Below are 23,051 nucleotides of genomic sequence, written 5' to 3'. Positions count from 1 at the left end.
TAAGTCCGTATGACATATTAATTACTATTAAAAGTAAAATGTTTGGTAACAAAAGAAAATTAGCCAAAAATAATCATAACTTGTCTTATTTAGTATTCATTAATTGTTGCGATAATTAATGAATGCTAAATAAGACAAATTCTGACAGTTTTTTTTTTTTTTTTGTCTCCTTAGTATTCCTCCTATTAAAATAGGACAAATCACTTCAATAAACCAAATGCCATTCAATATTACTCGAATATTTCAAATCAGAAAATGCAACGTCAAAGTCCCAAAGTACATTTTTATATAAATCGAATTGAGTCAGTTCGATTTAATGAAATACGTAGTAAATCGAATCCATTGGATTCGAATTTGGTGAAAAAAGTTGTTGAATGAAAATCGAATCAAATGAATTCGATTCGTAGATAAACGTAAATCAAAATATATGGATTCGATTTGTAAATGAACGTAAGATTCGATTTATCCATGCAGGTACGTTATGGTAAATCGAAATTAATAGCTTCGATTTACTGTGTTTGGTACCATACGAATAATTCGAAGACATTTAATTCGATTTACGGAGCATTGAGGTATATAAAAACAAGCTCAACTCGAAATTTTGTTGAAGAGTGAGATTTACAATGGCTAATGATGAGAGTTTTTTAGCTCTTGTGCACTATAGAGGGTCCATTAAAAAAAAATGCGATCAGGAATTAAGTTTACTGACAAGGACCCGCTGAGTGTTTTTCTCAAATCTTCGACTAGTTTTGCTGAGTTTAAGAATACTATACTCCAGAGACTAGGACTGCAAGGCGTGAAATGAGTGGAGAAGTTGTTCTATAGAATCCTGATTTTTGTGTTACGCGATGATATTAAGTATAATTCATTCGTTATTAGCAGTGACGAAGATTTCCAGGTGTTGTTCCATTGTGCCGTCAGTCTCTTAAGGTGAGGACTCCGGAGCTGTTGGCGAAGCTTGTGGATGTGGTATCTAGTTTTGGAGGTTCGAATATGAATCCCCACTCCACAGGACATCCATCATGTTCTAGTTCCATGTCTGTTGGTTCCTCATTAGTTGTGCCGGTAATTGCACCTGAGCCAGATTTAGTAGTTTCACCGTCCTTTGCAGTTAATCTGAACCGCTGTTGTGATGCAGTAGTTGGTGAGACTGGTCTGTTGGGGGAGGTTGCTTTCGCAACGCCTGGTTCTCCTACGATGGTCCCGGTTTTCAGAGAGGTTGGAGTACCCGATGGGGTTGAGCATACATTGCATGATGATGATGATGATGATGATGATGATGATGATGATGTGGAGCCCGCCACGATACCTGATGATAGCGACGATGAGATACTGCAGACGACTCCAGCTGTGGGCGGGGGGAGCATTTAGTTCAGGTACTAATCAGTACCCCCCGCACTTCTCTGCTCTGGACTTGGATATCATGGCACCTCAAGGGAAGCCCAGTGTATCTGTTGGCTTTGGGGCAAGAGACACACAAAATGCAGAATGTGTATCTAAATTTCAGGTCGGTCAGCAATTTCAGGATAAAGTGGAAGTCGTGCTTAGCGTGAAGACCTATAGCATTCGCCGTGGGGTTGAGTACAAAGTATTGGAATCGGATCATCGCAAGTACTATGACAAGTGCAAGGAGTTCGGCAGCGGGTGCACATGGCTCATCCGAGTTAGCCTCTGCCAGCGCAAAGGCATCTGGGAGGTAAAACGGTACAATGGTCTTCACACGTGTCTAGCCACATCCATCTCTAGGAACCAACTCTCGTTCAGTCTTGTAAGATGGTACAGACTGGCCATCTGCAAGTACGGAACGATCCTATCATCCAACATTATATCGTGTTGCCGTCTCATGCTGCTGAAGCATCGATGGGGCTGCATAACGATGGAAAATTCCTTCTCAAAATCGTCACAAAAACTATTCAAAGCATAAAAACCTCTAACTACCAAAGACATTGCATATGCTAGCTTTAAAAACATGTTTACAATAATGCCCTACTAAATTTTCATAGATAAAAACACTAATAACTTCATACTTCATGATCCAATTCTTTAAGGAAAAAAAAATATTAACACGGCATACAGTCCTCCACGGGTACATAACAACTGCGTAAGTGCCTCACAAGTAAAAAAATAAAATTGTTTTTTTATTAACACACTCAAAAAATCTATAATTAACCCTATTCATAAATCTATAGTTAACCTTACTCTATCATTAATAACTCACTAATTCTAACATGAACTAAATTCAAATATCAGCTTTTTGGTTTTTTTTTTTTTTTTTTTTTGAATAATCCCAAACTAACATTTCTAACCAACTACAATGACTAATTTATTTTCAAAAAAAAAAAATCACTAACCTCGAGGTGGACGGCACCAGTAATATGCGCGACTCCATCTAGTCGATACAGATTATTCGGATCATCTTCCATGTGTGCAGATTCTGTTATTTTTGGATTGCTTTTAGAGATTTTTCGTATCTGCATGGTGGGGTTGGGTGTGGGGTACGTGGGTTTCTTAGTTCGAATGAAATGAATTCGATTTATATATAGCTAAGATGCATGCAAATCGAATCCATTAGATTCAAATTATGGAAGACATTGGATACATGTAAATCAAAACAATGGGCATCGATTTACAAAACTATCAAATCGAATCCAATACTTTCAAATTACCTTGGGCGTTTTATCCGTTGGCTAAATCGAATCTTCTTAATTCGATTTACATATATTCTTAAATCGAATTCATTACATTCGATTTATCTCCATTTTATCCATGAACGTAATTCGAATCAATTTGATTCGATTTTCATTTAACAACTTTTTTTACCAAATTCAAATTTAATGGATTTAATTTACTACATGTTTCATTTAATCAGACCGACTCAATTCAATTTATATAAAAATGTACTTTAAGACTTTAACGTTATATTTTATAGTTTGAGATATCTACATAATATTGAGTGGCACTTAGTTTATTGACAAAATTTATCCATTAAAATAAGTACTTATAAAAAACCTTAAAAAGAATAAAAATTAGTTATAATATATATATATATATATATATATATATATATATATATAAAACCTTAAACAGAGCAAAAATTAGTTATAATATATATTTTTTTATTTATATGTATAATTTTATATATTTTAATGTATATTTTTTATTCTAAATATAAGATATGGTTGTTAATAAGACATTACAAGTTTATCTCAACTTTCCAAGACCTACTCATGGCGATGCCGGAATACCGTATACTGATGGATATACAATTTGGTAATAATTACTAGTGTCTAACAATTTTTGTTTAACTTATCTAAAAATAATTATTAAATATTTAAAATTTATTATAAAAAATAAATTAAAAAAATTAAATACTAAATTATAAACAATGTAAAATTTATCGTACAACTTATTTAGACCGTAAAGAAAAAGAAGAAGAAGAAAAAGAATAAAAAAGCAGTAGTTAATAACAACTTCTAACTTTGGTCCCCGTATATATATATTCCCCTCTTTTTTGGTCGTTGTTATTATTATTGTTGTCGCATTTGGTGATTTGGATTAGAGAAAACAAATAGGGTGACCAACGTGTCCAATCTCATACTGCTACTACAGTTGCAAACAATTGGTAAGTCTTCGTCAATCAATTTTTATACGTTTTCTTCTTTTGTTCTTTAGTTAATTTGTGGACTTTACTCTCTCTTTATTTTAACACATGCAATTGGAAGGGGGAGAGAGAAAAAAACACCAATGGATGATTATTGATTGATGGAAAATCATGAATGTATTCGGTCCCAAAACTAGCCATTGTTCACAACAGGAAATTAAATTCTTTTCTCTTTGGATTAAAATGTGTTTTTTATGCATAAATTAGAAGTAATGGAATATCTGCATGTTTTTTTTTTTAATCAAAATAAGCTCGACACACTAATATGGAACAACAGAATAAACAACAAGTACTTTATAGAAATACATAAAACATAAACCATAAAATCTTTGTAACTTTTGGCAATGCCATCAACCACCAAATCACTATCGGTCCATTCGTTGTAATTCAGAATTGTCTTTCTTATTACGAACTCCACACCTGTTTCTTGATTATTGAAGATTCTAACATTGCGTTCTACCCAAATGTTCCAAATAACTGTAAAGAACTCCAACAACTATTTTTTCTGATCTTATTTTCGTTTATATTTACCGGTTTACCGCTCAAACAGTTCTCTTATAGTTTCAGAAATAAGCTACACTTCCCCAAAAGACCTCAACCAACTGTACCACACCTGCCATGTTAGTTTACATAGGAAAAATATCTGCATGTTATTTAAATTGAATAATCAAAATGAATGTAAACTATGACCGGATGGGTCCAACTTTACAATGAATTAGAAACTCAAATCTTGTAATTATTATTTTAAAATCCTTATGCAATTTAGGAATTCACTTAACCAATTGCAGTGGTGGAACTTGAAACAAAATTTTGGGGGTCAGATAGAAAATAATTGTCAAAATATTTTTTATATGGACCCCGTTTAAGATAAGTTCGTCTAATCTCATCTCTCTGGTTTGGGTGATATTGCCAAATTTAAAGCCGTTTCTCAAGATCTCGTTCCAAAAACTTAAGGTTAAAGTCATCAGATGTAACTTTTTGAACTTTTGAAGGTTATATCTCACTTTTTTCGTGATTCATTAAAGTAGAAGAACTATCTACATGTGTTGATATTATAAAAGTTATATGTTCTCCTTCTTAAATATTAGCATTCCTCTTAAAAAATGTATCAATTCTTTGATTTTTCATTATTATTTTATATAAAAATTTGAATAGATATCCTGTAAAATATGTAAAGAAGTTAGAAGGACAAATATTAAAATTTATAATATTTATTGAATTTTTTTATCAATTTATACAAATACAATAATATTAATACTTATTGAATGTTCTATTATTTTTTATCATATAAAAAATTAAATTAAATAAATAAAAAATATCTAATTTTTTATATTTGAACTTAAAGATAGAGAGAGTGTTGTTTATTGAACTTATTAGATATTTTAAATCATAATAAAATATTTAAGTCAATTGAACTATTTTCTATCTTTTGAAAAAGTATTACTAAATTTTTTATAAAAAATTTGGGGGCCATAGCCTCCCTTTATCTGAACTAAGCTCCACCACTGACCAATTGACTTGCATAATTCTGTATAATATGCCAAAAGATAGATAGATAGATAGATAGTTCTATTAGAAACTCTATATTATCTCACTAATTTTTTTAAGTAACCGTTACAATTTTAAATTTTATTTTGTGCATGCGGTATTGATTAGCGACAAATCTTTAAATAGAAGTTAAATCTATAACACATTAATTTTGACTTATCGAACTAAAAACTACCATAAAAAACAAGAAAAAAGCCTCTAAATAAATTTAATATACTAACTACTAATTCCATGTTTAAAAGATTCACGTCTTTATAAAAGTAACTATAAAAGTTGTTAATAACAAAAAAGCATCTGAAATATTTTAAAATTTATTAAGTGAATTAGTCACCAAAATTAAATGATCAGACATACTATAAAAATAAATTACTTATATGCATGACATTTTGAAATAAATTTTGTAATGATTGAATTGAAAATAAAATTTTCAAATCAATGGACTAATGCCTTAACTTCTGAAATAAGTGAAGATCCTATTTTAACACCATCACCAACTTTTAAAAGACATTTCAAGTTCATCGACATTGTGCTAATTAAATAAGATCAAGATCTTTAAAATAAAATAAAAAGAGTAAAATAATAAAGTAAGAGATTAATTATTTTTAAAATAAAATAATAAAAATTATATATGATAAGAGTTTTATCACTTTATTAATTTTTTATTTGGAGAACTAAATTCAATTTAACATGTCCTAAATTAAAGGCTAGTTAGAAGCCTATGGAAAGTGGAAACTAAAAAAAGATAGCAATGTATAGCCAATAATATTTGGCTAAAGTATACACACGCACCATTTTTAAATTTAATTTAGACTTCAATTCTTCAAACCTAATCTTAGTCCCAATTCCAATAAAACACTAAAAGAATGGATTAAGCTAGCTCGCCTACACTGCTACTCTTTTTTTAGCTAACAATTTGTGGGGAAAATTTTAGATGGAGATGTAATCTTATATAAAGCCTCTCTTACTTTGCTTACGTTTAAATAAAATAATGAGATCTTTTTTTATTATGAAATAATTAAAAGCTAACTTTCTTTCACTTAAGTTTACTCTTAACTTTTTCCGGCCCCTTTTTTCTTCCTTTTTTTTTTCTTTTATTTGTTAATATATAAAAAAAATTAATGTACTAAAAGTGTAAAATATTTTACATAGTTGTATAATTATAAACGTTCTCTTAGATGATAATTCATGCAGTTAATATAAAATATAATTATTTTTATTAATGTGACATTATATAATAAAATATATTAAACTATTTTTTCACCTTAACTCATGACAACAACAAAAAAGTTTCGTGACGCACAAATTCAGTCCAATAAAATACATAAATTCAGTTACAATTTTAGTTCTTATTATCTTATTTTTATATTATCTTTTTATCTTATCTTATCTTATCTTTATATTATCTTTTTATCTTATCTTATCTTATCATATCTTTATTTTTATCTTATCTTTATTTGTTTTTATCTTTCATAGGTCAATATTCTATATATATTTAATTTTACTTTCATAATTTATAATAAAATTCAATTCAATTAACCAATAATTAATAAAAAAAATATAAAATACATTTTTTATTTTTTTTAATTTTTTCATAGTTTTATCAGAATATACGTGTAAAACGATTTTGCATCAAAATTAAAATGTATTTTCGAATGGCATGAATCATGTCATAAATCATGATATGAATTAGACCTAACTGTGATGTCTCTCCACAACCACCACTCTTCATGTCCAGGCCCCGACCCTATCAGGCACGTTCTCTTCATCAAAATTTGCCGCGTCAGCATTCAGCTGTTCACTTTCAGCATCATTCAATGAAGATGACACTTCCATTTGTGCCCATTTCCTTCTTCACAAAACATAAATGCATGCACCTCTAGATTTAGTTCTAATTAATAAAATCATTTTAAATTTATATCAAATAGAAAAAGGACAAAATGGTAAAATAAATTAAACAAAGGATACTGATCTTACCAGTAAGGTTTCATTTAGATACTATATTTTTGAAAATTGTGAAATTTATAATTAGTGATGAATTTAAAAAATTGACAGTAAAAATAAAGTATAAATAACAACAAGTAAAATGAGAAAGACAGAGCAACAAGTTCAAATTTAATAATATAATGAAGGTAATTATTTAGAATTATACTGTTCATGAAAAAATATTCTTTCTACTTGTTATCCTCCTCCTTCTTCTTCTTTTCTTTTCTTTTTTTTTCATTAATTTGGTAGCCCCATTTGGTCTCATTTCCCTTTTTGGGTATTTTTCTTTTGTGGGAAAATGTCTTTTTTTTTTCCCTTAGTGGGGGAGTACAAGTTTTTATGCTAAATTCCATTCCTTTATGGTTTCCAAACTTATTAATGTTGATGAGCTGCATGAACATGTGCTAATGAATGCACATATTTTCTCATTGTTTCTATTCATATTCAGTTTGTAGTTATAGACATTCGTTAATTATTTAATTTGTTGGTGATGGGAGATAGTGGGACCTTGCCAGTTGCCACCTCCTTTCTTTTTTTTTTTTTTTTTATTAAAAATAAGAGACTCGAACCCGCAACCTCTTAATTAAGTATGTGAACTATTACTCATTAGCTAATATTCTCCCTCACAATTTTATCACATTGGTTAATAGAATTGTAAATATTTTTACCTGTCACGTAAAAACATCAGCCAACAACATGAGCTTAGAATTAAAAAAATAAATTTAAAATGCTTATTCTTGAGAAGGCATATTCATCCAATTATGCTCTTTTATGACGCGGCCGGGGACACCAAAATTATTGAAAGGGTGTAAATTACAAAGAAGCCCCTAAATTTGGGCCCTGAAGTTCACAATGATGAAGATGAATTCCAATGGGTGGGGGATTCTATGGAAACAAAACCACCCACAATAAGCCGCGTAATTCACTTCAATTCACTTTCTTCCAAAATCCAATTTTGGTAGGGGACACACTGGCCCCACCTACCTCCCTAATCGGATAAGCTTCATTACTCAACGCCCTTGATCTTGCAACGTTGCATCTCATCATTGCTTCGACTCACTCATTCTAATTTCCAATCAACAAAAGTTCATATAATTATTATTTAAATTTCTCACCCCGGGTTATTATGTATTTGCTTTTCAGGACATCAACATTTCTTAACATTATTTCTGTATATATTGTTTGATCATTAACTTTAATTTGTTAAGAAATTAAGATATTCGAGCATATTCGGATGGTTGGGGTTTGATGGTAGAATACATAATTTTAATGCCCTAAATTCAGATGTGTTTATTAAAAAAATATATTCGAGTATTAGAATCATGCTTATACGAATACAGAATCTAATACTTGACATTGATTATACGAATATATATAGTAGATATTTTTCTTCAAATCTCGCTTGATAATTATTTCGTTTTTTATTTTTTGGTTACTAGGTACTATATAATACGATTATAATTAGGGCTGGCAATTGATATTCTGTCCGCGGGTATCTAATTCGGTCCAATTCATTCGAGTAGGGTAGGCTATCTGACCCGTTACGGGTAGGGTAGGGTACGGATTTAGGGTGTACCATATTCTATCCTACACGCACCTCATATATAACACATATTTTATAAAAATTAGATATATAATGAAGGAAGTGAGAATTAAACCTACAACCTCCCTTATGTAATGACTTACAATACGTGAACAACCACTAAAACTAATTAGTTAATTTAGTAATTTAGAGCATTAGTTTTTTATTTTTTATGTTATTAATATGTATAAAATTTGAAATGATTGAATTTTATATTTACTTTGAAAAAATTTGATATTTCTGCGGGTAGGATAGAATAGGGTATGATTTAAAATTTTAGGGTGCGGGTAGAGTTAGGATTAAGAGATTCTCAACCGCAAGTAAGATAGGATAGAGTTTTAATAAAATTTTCAATCCGCGAATAAAGTTAGGATATGGTCCAAACCTTACCCTATCATCCCCATTCCCAACCCTAATTATAATTGTTATCCTATAAAATACCCGAAAAAAAATGATGATGAATATTCGAGTATATCCATCTGGTTGGGTTGAAGAGAAATTATTGGACCTCACCTACGTGGATCCTCGCTGTCTGGCCCAACTTCCACTCGAGTCACACGACTGGTCAGATCTGAACCAACCACTTACATAACGCCACGTAGGCATCCAGAATTTACCCACATGTGCGCGGCGATTAGTGCCCAATAGTTGGGCCTGTGGTGGGCCCAATTAAGCCACAATTTCGGTATAAAATGCATTTGGAAATTACAACATCATCCAAACCAAGCTTAAAGAGAGAAGAAAGAGAGAGTGAGTGAGGAAGTGAGTCAACATGGGTGGAACAACCATGGGTGGTAGAGTAACGAGGTTCCTGTCGAGTCGCCGCAGGGTAAAAACCCTCGAGTTCAGCTACGTGGTTGAACAACCTCAACATGAGACAAGTTGTGTTGTTGGTGACGTTGAATTCGAGTTTCTTGATGATGCAAACATCTATAGTGCTTGCAGTAGTGATGACTCTAATGAAATCGAGTTGGATCAACATCATGATGATGATCAAGATAACGATGATGATACTTGTAACCTTGAGGATAATAGAACTTTTTGGGACAACCAACACCAGATTTTGCAGGTAATTAACCAATTAAATTACTCTATCTGAAAAAGTGGTGTTCTCATTATCTATCGTGGTGGTTAGAGATATAATTATTCATGTTGTTTCTTTCTATCAGTTTACGTTTTTGGAAATTCGCGATTTACAACAGCTAGTAAACGAGGTAAAATTTTTTGTTGTAGGCAAATGTATGCAGAACAAGTTCTTTGGAGTCAAGGATTAGGCATGCAACCAAAGAAGCGCTTCAAGAAATACAAAGCGAAGAGAGCGTCTGCGGCTGCGGGAGAGAGATGGCGGCGGCCACCTCGTGCCGGAGCTGCTTGATGAGGGAAGTTTCAAGGCGGCTTCAGAAAGCAGGTTTTGATAGTGCCATCTGTAAAACCAAATGGAGAAGCTCACCAGACATTCCTTCAGGTTTGTACAATTTTGTCTTCCAACTTGCTCATTCTTTTTTCCTTATGGAAAACTATGGAAACCAAGTAGGTCATAAGTCAAGATAAGTTAACTTCCTTTTAATTTAATTTCTAAAATAATCTAAACAATAAATTTGGGTGTTTGTTATTATTAGGAATTAGGATTAGATATTTTTTTAATTTTTAATTTTTTTATATTTTTTTAATAAATTAATTTAATTACTAGTTGGTTTTAGTTGATTAAACCTCTAATTAGTTTTTTAGTGGAGTTGTTTTCTTATTATATTTTCTTTGACTTGTTCGCCTCTCTTAATAAAAAAAATCTTTAAGGTGGGTCTAAGATTAGATTGAAACCAAATAGGCAAATATTCTTCCTTTTGTCTTGTTTTTTTCCTTTGATTATTTTCGTTTTGTGATGCATGTACTAACTAGTTGAATAGATTAATTTCAAGAATAATGCATCAAATACATCATTGATACAAAGACATATGCAAACATTACAGTCACAAATACAGATAATTGATATTACTTTGTTTCTTTGCCAAGTATTTTAAAACTAAAAATACAGCGACAACACAAATATATAAATCAGTTTTTTTTTTTAATATTTTTATTTTTATCTAAGACGGATATTATTAAAGAGAAACCGAGAAATTATATATTAAGGAACTGATATGAAAATACTAATTAAAATATTGATAAGTATTATGTTAAATTATTTAGTTACTTTTAATTATTATATTTAGATAAAAATATTGATGAATATTCACCATATATTAAATTATTTTATTCCATTTATTTTGTTTTCACCTGAAAAAGTGTTAAATTAATTACCCTTTTCAAAATCCTCACTAGATTATTAATTAACTCTACACTTTATCTGTAGGGTTATTTTTATAAGATTACACCTAGCTAGTGGGAGTATTAAAGTGTAAATCATAAGAATATTGAATGGTAGGTGCACAATTCAAAAGTGAGTTAGGGATAAAAAAGTTACTTAGAAAATTGATATGGATAAGAACGTCTTGTCATTTGAATTAGATATTGGTTATTGTCACTAACCCCTTCATAAAAAATATTTATCACTTTTAATTAAATTATGGGAAGTGCTAGGTAAACAATGATCATTTTAAACAAGAATTATTCTTCACATACAAGTTATTTACACATACAAGTTTATACAAGTCATTTATATTATATTGTTTAAAAATTTTTTATGTATGTGTATTGATAAATTTTGTATAATTTAAAATTTTTCTTCTTATTTCTTACATTATAAAAGTGAATTTTATTAAGTTAGAATTAACTTATATAAACTTGTATGCCAAAAAGACTTATATGTGTAGCAAGTCTCTTTAAACAATATGAATAATCACTAATTAAATAAAAATACACTACACTTTTAAATTATTTATCTAAATCTTAATATTAAAATAACTGTGTGCAGGTGAACACAAGTTTTTGGATGTGATAGACACTACAAGCTCAAAGAAAGGGGAGGTAATAAGAGTGATGATAGAACTAAACTTCCGGGCGGAGTTCGAGATGGCGAGGGGAAGCGAGGACTATAACCGGCTGGTGCGGCGGCTCCCGGAAGTGTTTGTGGGGAAGGTGGAGAGACTAACGAACTTGATCAAGATCTTATGCATGGCTGCAAAAAGGTGCATGAAAGAAAAGAAAATGCACATGGGGCCATGGAGAAAGCATAGGTACATGCAAGCTAAGTGGTTAGGTCCATGTGAAAGGAACACTTCAACAACCCCTTTATTATCATCATCATCATCAATGGGATATTCTCAACAATCTCACAGGATTATTCCAAAGCCAAAGCCAAGAGCTTCCATGTTAACGGTTGATTTGTTGGACAAGCTATCCACTATGCATTGTACAGCGGTTGAGGTTTTGTAACATTGTATCTTATTATTAAGAGGGAGAATGAAGAGTTTGCATTTTTACCCCCCTTTTTTTCTTTTTCTTATTCGTTAACCCTTTCCGAGTGCTTCACAAATGTGAAATGTCCCATGCACATGCATGTTTTATGTAGAAAATAATATATATGCCCAGTTCTAATTACGGTTGCGCTGAAATGTTATTGTCACTTAATTAACTAACCAATCCCCTTAGTTAACCAAACCAATTAGGTATAAGCCAATTTGAACAAATTTTTTAAATTATTAAAAAATAAAATTTTTAATTTTTAAAAATAGAATTTTAAATTTGTAATCATTTTTTAAAAAAAAATTTAATTGTTAAAAATAAAATTTTAAACTTGTAACGGCTTTATCAACGTGAAGACCAAATTTTTTTTTTGGTGACTAGACCAAATTAAAATAAAGGACGGTTAAGAAGATTTAATTATTAAAAAGGACCTTTAATATTAAAATTACTTAAAAGGACTAATTTTATAATATTTAAAAAAAAAGACCAAACCTTTTTTGTGAAGAGACAAATATATTCTTAGATTATTTTTTTATTTATTTTTTTTATTTTTTTTTCTAATTATCTATCATACTCAAATCCTTATTCTTCATCTATAATTCATAGAGACATTTGTTACTGTCAATCACAAAACGTAAGACCTGGAAGTAGTAGGGAGTATACTAATGTCTTATTATTATTATCATATATAGAGTAGTCAACAATGAATATCAAATAAATTATTCAAAACTTGTGGAATTCGTCTCGAGAGATCTCTTTCTTCAATTATTCAAGGCTTAGCCCTTGAATCAAATACAATAATCGGTGTTGATCTAATTGGTCTCTGGCGTGAAATATTTGTATACCTTTGTGATAGACAACTCCTGGCAAGTAAGTTGATTTTCTAATGCTGTATTTGGTATATCCTTGCTTTCGAGGAATCTAAAAAACATTAAAATCTAAAAACAAATTTGAAAGAAACATATTACTCAATAGTAATGTTTGTGCAAGGGTATACCAAATGCAGCATTGAAAAATCAACTTACCTTTGAGTCGGGTGTCTATCACAAAGGTATTAGATCAACACCGATTATTGCATTTGATTCAAGGGTTAAGCTTTGAATAATTGAAGAAAGAGATCTCTCGAGACAAATTCCACAAGTTTTGAATAATTTATTTGATATTCATTATTGACTACTCTATATATGATAATAGTAAGATATTAGTATACTCCCAAATGTTATGTTTTGTGATTGGCAGTAACAAATGTCTCTATAAATTATAGACGAAGAATAAAAATTTGAATATAATAGATAATTAAAAAAAATATGTTTACAAAAAAAGAAATAAATAAAAAATAATCTAAAGATATATTTATTTCTTCACAAAAAAATTTAGTCCTTTTTTAAATAATATAAAATTAGTCTTTTTAAATAATTTTAATGTTAAAGATTCTTTTTAATAATTAAATCTTTCTAACAAATTTTTATAATAATTTTTTCTGAAAAAAACATCCCAAGTTAAATAAAAAAAATTTTTTAGACGGCGTTGCCATTCTTCCCGCTTTCAATTCTCTTTACTGCGACGTGCGGATTTCATTGGACTCCGATAAACCAGACTCGCGGCAATCGGAGCACGATGTCAATGGTTTGATCTTTAAAATCCTAATTTTTAAAAAGTTATTCAAATGAACTTACAGTAAAGTTGGTTTTTTATACTTTCTCTCAACGAAAATGTTATTAATTTGTATTTATTTCATCACGAACATTATTTTGTATTGCCAAGGATCGTTCTTAAAAGTTTTGTTACCAACAATGAAAGTAATATGGCAGAAGTAGTCATCTTTGGATTAGTAGGTTTAATACCACCTTATACTTAACAAACTATTGTACCTAGACGGCTAGACCCAAGGAAGAATCTCTCTTTAGGTTCTTCTTCCCTTGACCCTATATGACTATATTAAAATGGAAAGTCGCTTTGAGATTAGGGGTGGCAATATGTATTTATCTGCGGTAGGGGTGCACATGGGCCGGATGAAGCCGGGTTTGATGTGACTCAGACCCGGCCCGAAATATACACCGGGTCTATTTATTAGACCCAAACCCGACCCTAGACCCGATGAAACCAATACACTTTCGGGCCACAATTATACCGGGTGAAAACCGGGTAAAAACCGGGCCGTTAACATTACATTACGTTGATACCTTCTTGTAAGCTAGCATGTAAAAAAATTTAAATTTCCAAGACTCCAACTATTAGTTAACATGGTAAAATTCACTTAGAAAAATATAACAAGAACCAACCCTTCTTCAAAATTAAAGCATAACCACAATCAATACTAAAGCATAACCACAATCAATACTAATATTTAAATCAATACAAATAACACAATCTTATGTATTAGTCTAAAGTCTTATGCATTCTAAACATAAAACATTAATTTATAGTCTTATAATGACTAATAACACAAAATATTAAGGTTTACAATACTTAAATTCCACATAAGAATAGTCATGATCTATCACTAATAACACAAAATATTAATTGTGTATGATGACCGGGCCACCGGGCCGACTTCGGGTGACCCGAGCTATGGCCCGGACCCGACCCGAAACAATGACCGGGTCTATTTTTGAGACCCGTACCCGACCCTAGACCCGATGAAATCACACCAAATTAGTCCCTAAAGTATTCGGGACCGGGCCGGGCCTTCGGGCCGGGCCGGGTCTGTGCACCCCTAATCTGCGGCTATCCAATCCGACCCATCTGATCGGGTAGGGTTGCCAATTCGATCCACAGCGGGTAGGATAGGGTACGGGTAGGATTCTCGTGCGGGTCGGGTAGGGTGCGGGTTGAGCCTCAACCCTATCCGACTAACCCGCACTCTATATATATTTATGTTATATATTTATATAAAAATATATTTTAAGTGGATGTTGAACCAAAGACCTCTCACTAAATATAAAAGATCCTTAACTATTAAAAGGAAAATATCTATGAAGCACGGACACTTTGCTGAGTTGCCGTGTCTGTGTGTCGGACACGACACTCACCGACACTTGTCCGACACGCGTGTCTGCTGTGTCCAAACTGTGTCTCAATAAAAAATAAAAAATTCTTCTCCGGACACACTTGGACACACCTAAATACCATCACGTGTCAGCGTCTCCGGTCTTATTCTTAATATATATTCTTAAAATAAATTTAGATATAGTATATATTATTATTTATTAAAACAAAAAATATTTTAAATATTTGATATACTTAAAATAAGACATTAAAAATAATTTAAAAAATTAATTTATATTTTAATATCAATAAAATATTAAAATATCATTACAGTTTATCTAAAAAATACTTTATATTTTATATGTATGCGTGTCCCCGTGTCATGTAAGATTTTAAAATTCGCGTGTCGACGTGTCCCGTGTCGTGTCGTGTCCCGTGTCCGTGTCAGTGTCCATGCATTATAGGAAAATATTAATTGATAATTTAATATTTTTTTTTACATAAAAATCAGTTCTATTTTAAATTATCATTAAGTTATATAATAATATTATATATTTTTTGTAACCCGCGGGTAGGGTCGGGTACCTGCAGGTTAAGAACGGATAGGATTAGAATTGGGATATTCTCAACCCGCGAGTAGAATTAGAGTTGGATCCAAACCCTACCCTACTCTACCTATTGCCACCCGTATTTGAGATACGTTGCTTGCCATATATGATATATCACCGAATAAGCAGCCACCTAAATTAGATTCTAGTTTCATTTAAGGACCATCTTTGATGATTGATCTCTCGGCCTTTCTATTTCAGTCCATAGTTGAATAATACCCATAACTATTTTAAACTCCAATTTCAAATGAACGGCCCAAATAACCAGTCCAAATATTGAGGCCCAAATATTGCAAATTTGATTAATCCCAGATCCAATTAAGGAATTAGAATTAAAAAACCTAGACTAGTAAACTAATCACAATTGCCGATTACTACTTACTAGTTCGCGGAACAAGGAAAACAAAATTAACGAGAATAGAGTTGAATCCGTGCAAACCGTACAGAGTGGTAAAGTTTGTTTTGGTATTGGACTGGATTAATTTATTAGATCCATCAAGAGGCGTAAACCCTAGAATATAGATTCGGGTCTCGTGATTATTATATTCCATCAATAATGCGTGTTCACCTAAAAAAGCATATATATATCGCACTATGAGAAAGTCCAACCGTACTACATTCTCTGTGATATTGACACGTGGGTTCCACAAGGGTGGACCCCACATTCCACCAGCACGTCCATGATGAGTGTTATTCCACACACTGACACATCATCATCATGCATCATGCATTGCCATCTCTCATCTCATTCAATTCAATTCAATTCAATTTCAATCGTAATCTACGGTCTGATAGAAGGAAGAGGAGGAGCAAAACAAGGATTCTCTTTCGTTCACCAAAACATGGGATTCGCTGCTGCACCCTTATTCTCATTCCCAACAACAACATCGCATTATAATTACTACTTCCTCGTCATGTGTATTAAGCCACCCAGGAACACCCTTTCTTCCATGGCGATTTGATCTTTCCATCTTCCTAAAAGCCTTATAATCCCCTTTGAGGTAACACCTTAATGCACCTCTTCCTCATGAATAAAGTCATTTTCTTTTTTCTCTTCACTTTGTTTATTATGCATTGTTTCTTCTTTTCCTTTTCTGTTAGATAATATACTTGTTTTGTTTTGTTTTGTTTTGTTTTGTTTTGTTTCTTTCTTCTTTATGCCAGGCTTTTACGGAAGGTGGGATCTGACTTTGATCCTATAAGGGGTGTTTGGCTGTAGAGTTTCTGTAAGGTCACCAACTGTTTGATTCATTGCTCATTAGTGTTCCTCTTAATTACCTTTGTAACTCTGCAGCTCTTAATTTGAACCAATCCTTCCGTTTTTTTTTTTCGGGGTTTTGAATCAGTTGGTCATTTTCTAGATAAGAATCAGATGTTTTTGCTTAGATTTTTGCACTAGTTGTTGTTGAAGGATCTGAAGAAAGAAATATAGGTTTTTGAGCTAGTTTTTTAATGCAATTTTCAAGCTGCGGCCTAGAGAAGTTTGAAATTTTGTTACGAGACCTTTAATTAGGTTTTGAAGGGGGGAAACTTGGGAATAAAATGGGTGAAGATCACAATTCTTGGTTAAGGAGGACAAAATTCTCTCATACTGTGTGCCACCGCTTGAATCCTTCGACACTTGCTTCTATTCCTCTCAGCATTGAGACAGAGCACAATTCAGGTCTGAAATCAAGACCTTCTTACCCGCAGAGATCTTCTTCACCCTTGCCCGAAACTTCGCTTTCTGATACCTTTAGGGAAGCACGGCATGATCAAAAGAGGTTCTCAACACCAGGTCCTAGGGGGAAGCCCAGCAATGAGGGAAACATGGATAAGTTGCGGAGCAAGGAGCTTGGGGAAAGTAAGGTTTTGAGGTTGAAATCGCGTTCCAATAGTCCAAATGGGCTAGTGAAACCAGATAATAACTCAAACCACCAAAAGGATTTAGCCTGGACCAAGTGTTTAGACAACAGTGGAGGAGGAAAGGTTACCGAAACAGATGAACGATGGAATGTTGACCTCTCTAAGTTGTTTCTTGGCCTTAAGTTTGCTCATGGCGCTCATAGTCGGCTTTATCATGGTGTATATAAGGAAGAGTCTGTTGCAGTTAAAATTATTAGAGTACCTGATGATGATGAAAATGGAACCTTGGCTTCTCGGTTAGAGAATCAGTTCGCTAGAGAAGCCACCCTTTTATCTCATCTTCACCATCCGAATGTTATAAAGGTAAAATGATATTTTCCCTTTTTTGGTATATGGCTATGTATGCTGTTGTGAAGAGTATATGCCTATTACAAACACTGTCTCTCATGCCTTAGTTGAATAAGATTGGTATAGCTAATTTTTTGGTCTGATTTGCAAGTTAATATCATGTTGACATACAAACAACAACGAAGCCTTGTCCCACTAGGTGGGGTCGGCTACATGAATCAAACGACGCCATTGAACTCTGTCATGTATCATGTCTACAGAGAGACCGTTTACATGTAGATCTCGTTTGACCACCTCATGGATGGTCTTCTCATGGATTTGACATAATGTAGTGTAATAATGATGCTGTTAATATTTATATATGTTTTCTCAAATATTTTAATCTGATTCCAGTTAGTAGCAGCATGCAGAAAGCCACCGGTTTACTGTATCATCACAGAGTATCTATCAGAAGGTTCTTTGAGGGCATACTTGCATAAGTTGCAGCACAAACCTATGTCTCTACAAAAGCTAATAACTTTTGCTCTAGATATTGCTCGCGGGATGGAATATATACACTCTCAAGGTGTCATTCATCGAGACCTTAAACCAGAGAATGTTCTCATTGACGAAGACTCCCACCTCAAAATTGCGGATTTTGGAATTGCTTGTGAGGAGGTAGTCTGTGATTTATTGGCTGATGACCCGGGCACCTACCGATGGATGGCGCCTGAGATGATCAAACGTAAATCCTATGGGAGAAAGGTTGATGTCTACAGTTTTGGGCTTATGTTATGGGAAATGTTGACTGGAACAATACCATATGAGGAAATGACTCCAATCCAGGCTGCTTTTGCTGTAGTAAATAAGGTATGTCCTCTGTAATTAAATTGTACAGGCTTTGATTCATAAGAATATCATGTGGGCAAGGTTTTCATGATGTGATATCGTGTTCTTTAATACTGTGTTCAGATACATTAGTTTTCAAATTTTTAGAAAAATCTAAAAGCAGCTACCATTAATGTATCTTGGCATGTGTGGCGAACAGTCACAAGAGAAAATTAAATTGAATTTATGCAGGTTGATTTATAAAGCTAAAACATTGATATACATATCTTAAATGGTTACAAGTTCTGATGTCTTCTTGAATGATATCCCATTTAAGATGATAGGTTAGTCAAATGGAGCATATTTAATTCATAGGATCAACCAATGTGGGGGTAATTGTGGTTTTCTGGTAAACAGTTTTGTTTCTTTTTGGCAGCTTATTAGTTCTTGTCTCTAGTAATTCTGTGACGTGTTATTATTTATTTATCTTTTCAGAACTCAAGGCCAGTTATTCCTTCTGACTGCCAACCTGCTATGCGAGCTTTAATTGAGCAATGTTGGTCCTCGCAACCCGATAAGAGGCCGGATTTCTGGCAGATTGTTAAGGTATTAGAGCAATTCGAATCCTCGCTTGCCCAAGACGGGACCCTGACTCTGGTACAAAACCCTCTTTCCCATGATCATAAGAAAGGTCTTCGGCATTGGATTCAAAAGCTTAGTCCTGCGTATCCAAATGGCCATGTGCCTAAACCCAAATTCACATGAATCATTGCAGTGTCCTGGATTTGGTAGTACTCCACCAGGTCCATTGTATTAAAAACTGGAAGGTTTGTTTTTGACGTTCTCTGGTTTTAGTTGTGACATTCATGTGACAGGGAATTGATTTTTAGGCCAAGCACATAGTTGAAAGCTTCTTCTTCTTCTTCTTCTTTTGGTTGTGTGTGTGTGTGCCGTGCATTGCATCCACACAAATTTTTTATCAACTTGTGTCAGCTGCATATGCACTTATAATTCGTATAAATATAAATAATATGAGGGTAAATGGATTTGATTTATTAGTTCTTAAGCAGATTTCTGGAAAACTATGTGTCTTTTGGTCCCTTTGCATGATGCATTACAATCTCGAGAAGATTGTGATGGACTTGGTCAATATGACACAGGCATAAGGCATATAATATCTATGTATCAATTTCAAGGTTACACTTTGTTTACTAGCAGACCCCCTTTCCTCCCATCCCCACCCATTACGACTCCCCACCTCCGGCCACCACGCTTTTGCCAGCTTCACCATCTTCACCATCTTAACCTTGCTAGTTGGTCCCTCCTTTGGTGCTACCCTTGCCTCTAGTGACGGTGGACCTAAACCACATTGTTTTAACCCAAGTTGCCAAATTAGGAAGCCTTGTAACTGGATGAGTGAATTGAAGACTGCCAACTTTGTTTTAATCAAAACAATTTTGTAAACTGGGAGGTGTCACGTAATAGTCAATTTTAAGTTTGATTGATCAATAAGGCAGCGTTTGTTTTTGGTATACATGTCTATTAAAACATAGTTTGTTTTTGGTATACATGTCTATTAAAACATAGACACGAAAGTACATGGTCTCATTTATGTTGAGACAACAACCTAACTGTTGAGTTTTGTTTGACTTGTAAAATTTGAAACTTAAGATATTAATCGCTGAATTTAACAACAAAATAAGCCACCACCCACTATTGTAGTCACTATGGTCTAAACTTCATAAGAACCACTATATATGTTGTTATGAAAATTGACTCCGTTCATAAATCAATACATTTAGACACAATTTACATTTAAATATGTTGAATTACAAACATTGCAGACTTATTTCAAGTGACAAATAAGGTAATTGACAAATAAGGTAATTATTCTTGTGAAATTGTCTTCATATAGAGATAATAATTGAAAATAATTAGATAATAATTTAATTAAATATTTCAAATTATTGAATAGTTCTTAATTATCATCTTCACATGAAGATAATTTAATATGAGTAGTCATTGATAAACAATTTGTTAGGGAGGAAATATGTCCAATAGTTTTTATTTTTTATTTGTGACAGTAAATAGCTGTGATTATAAGTTAAGTATGTAAATTGTAACCACCTAGAAGAAGAAAAATGGCCCAAGTAACCCTACACGACGTGTATAACACATGATGAATATGCTTTTGTGAGACCTTGTCTCCTACTTTCCTTTATAGCTGGCTATGAATGATCTTAGCTGGTAGAAGAAGATGGATTCACAAAATTTATACAAAAATTTTGTTTTTGATGTGGGATTTCCGGATTTGGGAAGATAGATATTATTGTGAAAAGAGTGAGCGAGTGGGGTCCCACTGACAAAGGGGTGGATGAAGTTTTGGCTTTATGCCCTTGGACGAGATTTTAGATAAGATTCATTCATATAGTGATATGTATGTGAGTAGTGCAACTCTTTAATTTGGTATGTATAGCATATAAATACATACTTATGAAGAAAGAAAAAGACAAGTGATAAAAATGATATCAAATCAAATCTTACATATATGCCCATGAAACGAATGGCACTACCCCATTTCCTGCAGCTTTGATTAAAGGCACTAAGGCAGGGGAAGGATGATGGGGTTACTACTGGGTTCTCGGATTCTCCTTTTCTCTTTCTTCTTCCTTTAACAATGGTGATACTTTTCAGCCACGAGAGAAAAGGAATCTTCATCCGACATGAATACCATTTTTTAGATTCTGTCTATGATGCATAGACACGGAACACGACACGACACGAAACACGCCGACACGCGAATTTTAAAATCTTACATGATATGGGGACACGCATACATATAAAATATAAAGTATTTTTTAAATAAATTGTAATGATATTTTGATATTTTATTGATATTAAAATATAAATTAAAATCTTTAATTATTTTTAATGTATTATTTTAATTATATCAAGTATTTAAAATATTTTTTGTTTTAATAAATAATAATATATACTATATCTAAATTTATTTTAAAAATATATGTTAAGAATAAGACAGGACACGCTGACACGTGATGGTATTTAGGTGTGTCCAGATATTTCCGGAGAAAATTTTTTTTATTTTTTATTAAGATATGGTTGGACACAACAGACACGCGTGTCGAACAAATGTCGGTGAGTGTCGTATCCGAAATGTGTCCGACACGCGGACACGACAACTCAACGAAATGTCCGTACTTCATAGGATTCCGTGAAATATTTTTGTGTCACAAATTAGTTGCAAATTTAAATTCTATTTAAAAATTTATTGTTAGTGAAAGAATTGCTTTAATCACAACTACTATTTAGTAGCTTAATTAAACGTATTGTGTAGAAATATCAGTCATGAATTATAAGCAATTTGAGTTTAAGTTCATGAGCAAAAATAATGATTATGAGAAAGATATCATTTATCAAATTAAAGGAGCAAGTCAATAATTATGTTAAAGCACCTTTTAGTTGGTTTGCTTGTGGATTGAATTATTCTAGATTATGGTGTACTCGATGAATCTTTGACGGGAATGTTGGTGAACCATGATATTTTATAACATTATGTGCTTCTACTTGTAACACTTGTGTGGCTAATGTATTGACAACGAGTTTCTTTTCTTTTCCTTCTTTTTTCTTTCTTAATAATAATATGCTAACCAATGAACTACTCGGATAGTGATTCTTAAGATAAGTACAAAAAAAAAAGAGTTCAATCATTATGTATTTAATGTGTAAAGGTACTACTGTATTATTATGTACTTTTTTTCCAACATTTTTTAAAGAAAAAATCATTATCTTCACTGTTTTTGCAAAATTGTAAAAACCAAAAATACTAAAAATAAAATATACTTAGGGTTTTCTCAAACTATGCTTATTGTTTTACATGTTTTAGGGTTTCACATGTCATATTGGTAATTTGATTGGGGAAGTGAGACTAAATCACTAACTACCCGAATGACCTATAATGCTGAAGTCAGCTACATGACATCACGTTTAGTTTGTCCTTTTCTCTTTGAGGAGATTTTTTTGGGTGTCTAAGTGGAAGGAGATTTTAGAAACTATCTGTACATTAAAATTAGTCATTAAAATAGTCACTAATGTATTTATATATAAATATTTTATTTTAAATATGTATTTATATTTAGCATATATTTTATACTAATAACTGACTTTAGTGACTGATTTTAGTGTACATTTCCAAAGATTTTTCATCTGTTAACGGTTAACACCAAACAAATTTCATAGAAAGTTTTAGTTTTAGAGAAAA

At 32.3% G+C, this 23,051-nt stretch overlaps 2 protein-coding genes across 2 annotated transcripts; both read left to right on the top strand.

Annotated features, from left to right (window-relative positions):
- Nucleotides 1-9,479: 9,479 nt before the first annotated feature.
- Nucleotides 9,480-12,325, top strand: LOC112782340 (uncharacterized). The gene is made up of 3 exons (XM_025824695.3): nucleotides 9,480-9,843; nucleotides 10,008-10,239; nucleotides 11,686-12,325. The coding sequence occupies exons 1-3, from the start codon at nucleotides 9,547-9,549 to the stop codon at nucleotides 12,144-12,146; spliced, it is 990 nt and encodes a 329-aa protein (XP_025680480.1). The 5' UTR covers nucleotides 9,480-9,546; the 3' UTR covers nucleotides 12,147-12,325.
- Nucleotides 12,326-16,389: 4,064 nt separating this feature from the next.
- Nucleotides 16,390-19,827, top strand: LOC112782339 (serine/threonine/tyrosine-protein kinase HT1). Its single transcript, XM_025824694.3, has 4 exons — nucleotides 16,390-16,773; nucleotides 16,937-17,980; nucleotides 18,359-18,814; nucleotides 19,268-19,827. Exons 2-4 carry the CDS (start codon nucleotides 17,315-17,317, stop codon nucleotides 19,535-19,537), a joined length of 1,392 nt encoding a protein of 463 aa, XP_025680479.1. The 5' UTR covers nucleotides 16,390-16,773; nucleotides 16,937-17,314; the 3' UTR covers nucleotides 19,538-19,827.
- Nucleotides 19,828-23,051: the final 3,224 nt, after the last annotated feature.

Source organism: Arachis hypogaea, chromosome 20, assembly GCF_003086295.3.
Source record: "Arachis hypogaea cultivar Tifrunner chromosome 20, arahy.Tifrunner.gnm2.J5K5, whole genome shotgun sequence".
NCBI lineage: Eukaryota > Viridiplantae > Streptophyta > Magnoliopsida > Fabales > Fabaceae > Arachis > Arachis hypogaea.
Note: the sequence above shows the minus strand (reverse complement) of the source record. Positions and strands in the feature narration are given on the sequence as shown.

What these genes read in the sequence shown, in the direction of transcription:
- LOC112782340 (XM_025824695.3), top strand. Translation starts at nt 9,547, where the DNA reads ATGGGTGGAACAACCATGGGTGGTAGAGTAACGAGGTTCCTGTCGAGT. An exon ending in ACCAACACCAGATTTTGCAG is followed by an intron (nt 9,844 to 10,007) that starts GTAATTAACCAA and finishes TTTTTGTTGTAG; the next exon opens with GCAAATGTATGCAGAACAAG. An exon ending in CTCACCAGACATTCCTTCAG is followed by an intron (nt 10,240 to 11,685) that starts GTTTGTACAATT and finishes AACTGTGTGCAG; the next exon opens with GTGAACACAAGTTTTTGGAT.
- LOC112782339 (XM_025824694.3), top strand. Translation starts at nt 17,315, where the DNA reads ATGGGTGAAGATCACAATTCTTGGTTAAGGAGGACAAAATTCTCTCAT. An exon ending in ACCATCCGAATGTTATAAAG is followed by an intron (nt 17,981 to 18,358) that starts GTAAAATGATAT and finishes ATCTGATTCCAG; the next exon opens with TTAGTAGCAGCATGCAGAAA. An exon ending in CTTTTGCTGTAGTAAATAAG is followed by an intron (nt 18,815 to 19,267) that starts GTATGTCCTCTG and finishes TTATCTTTTCAG; the next exon opens with AACTCAAGGCCAGTTATTCC.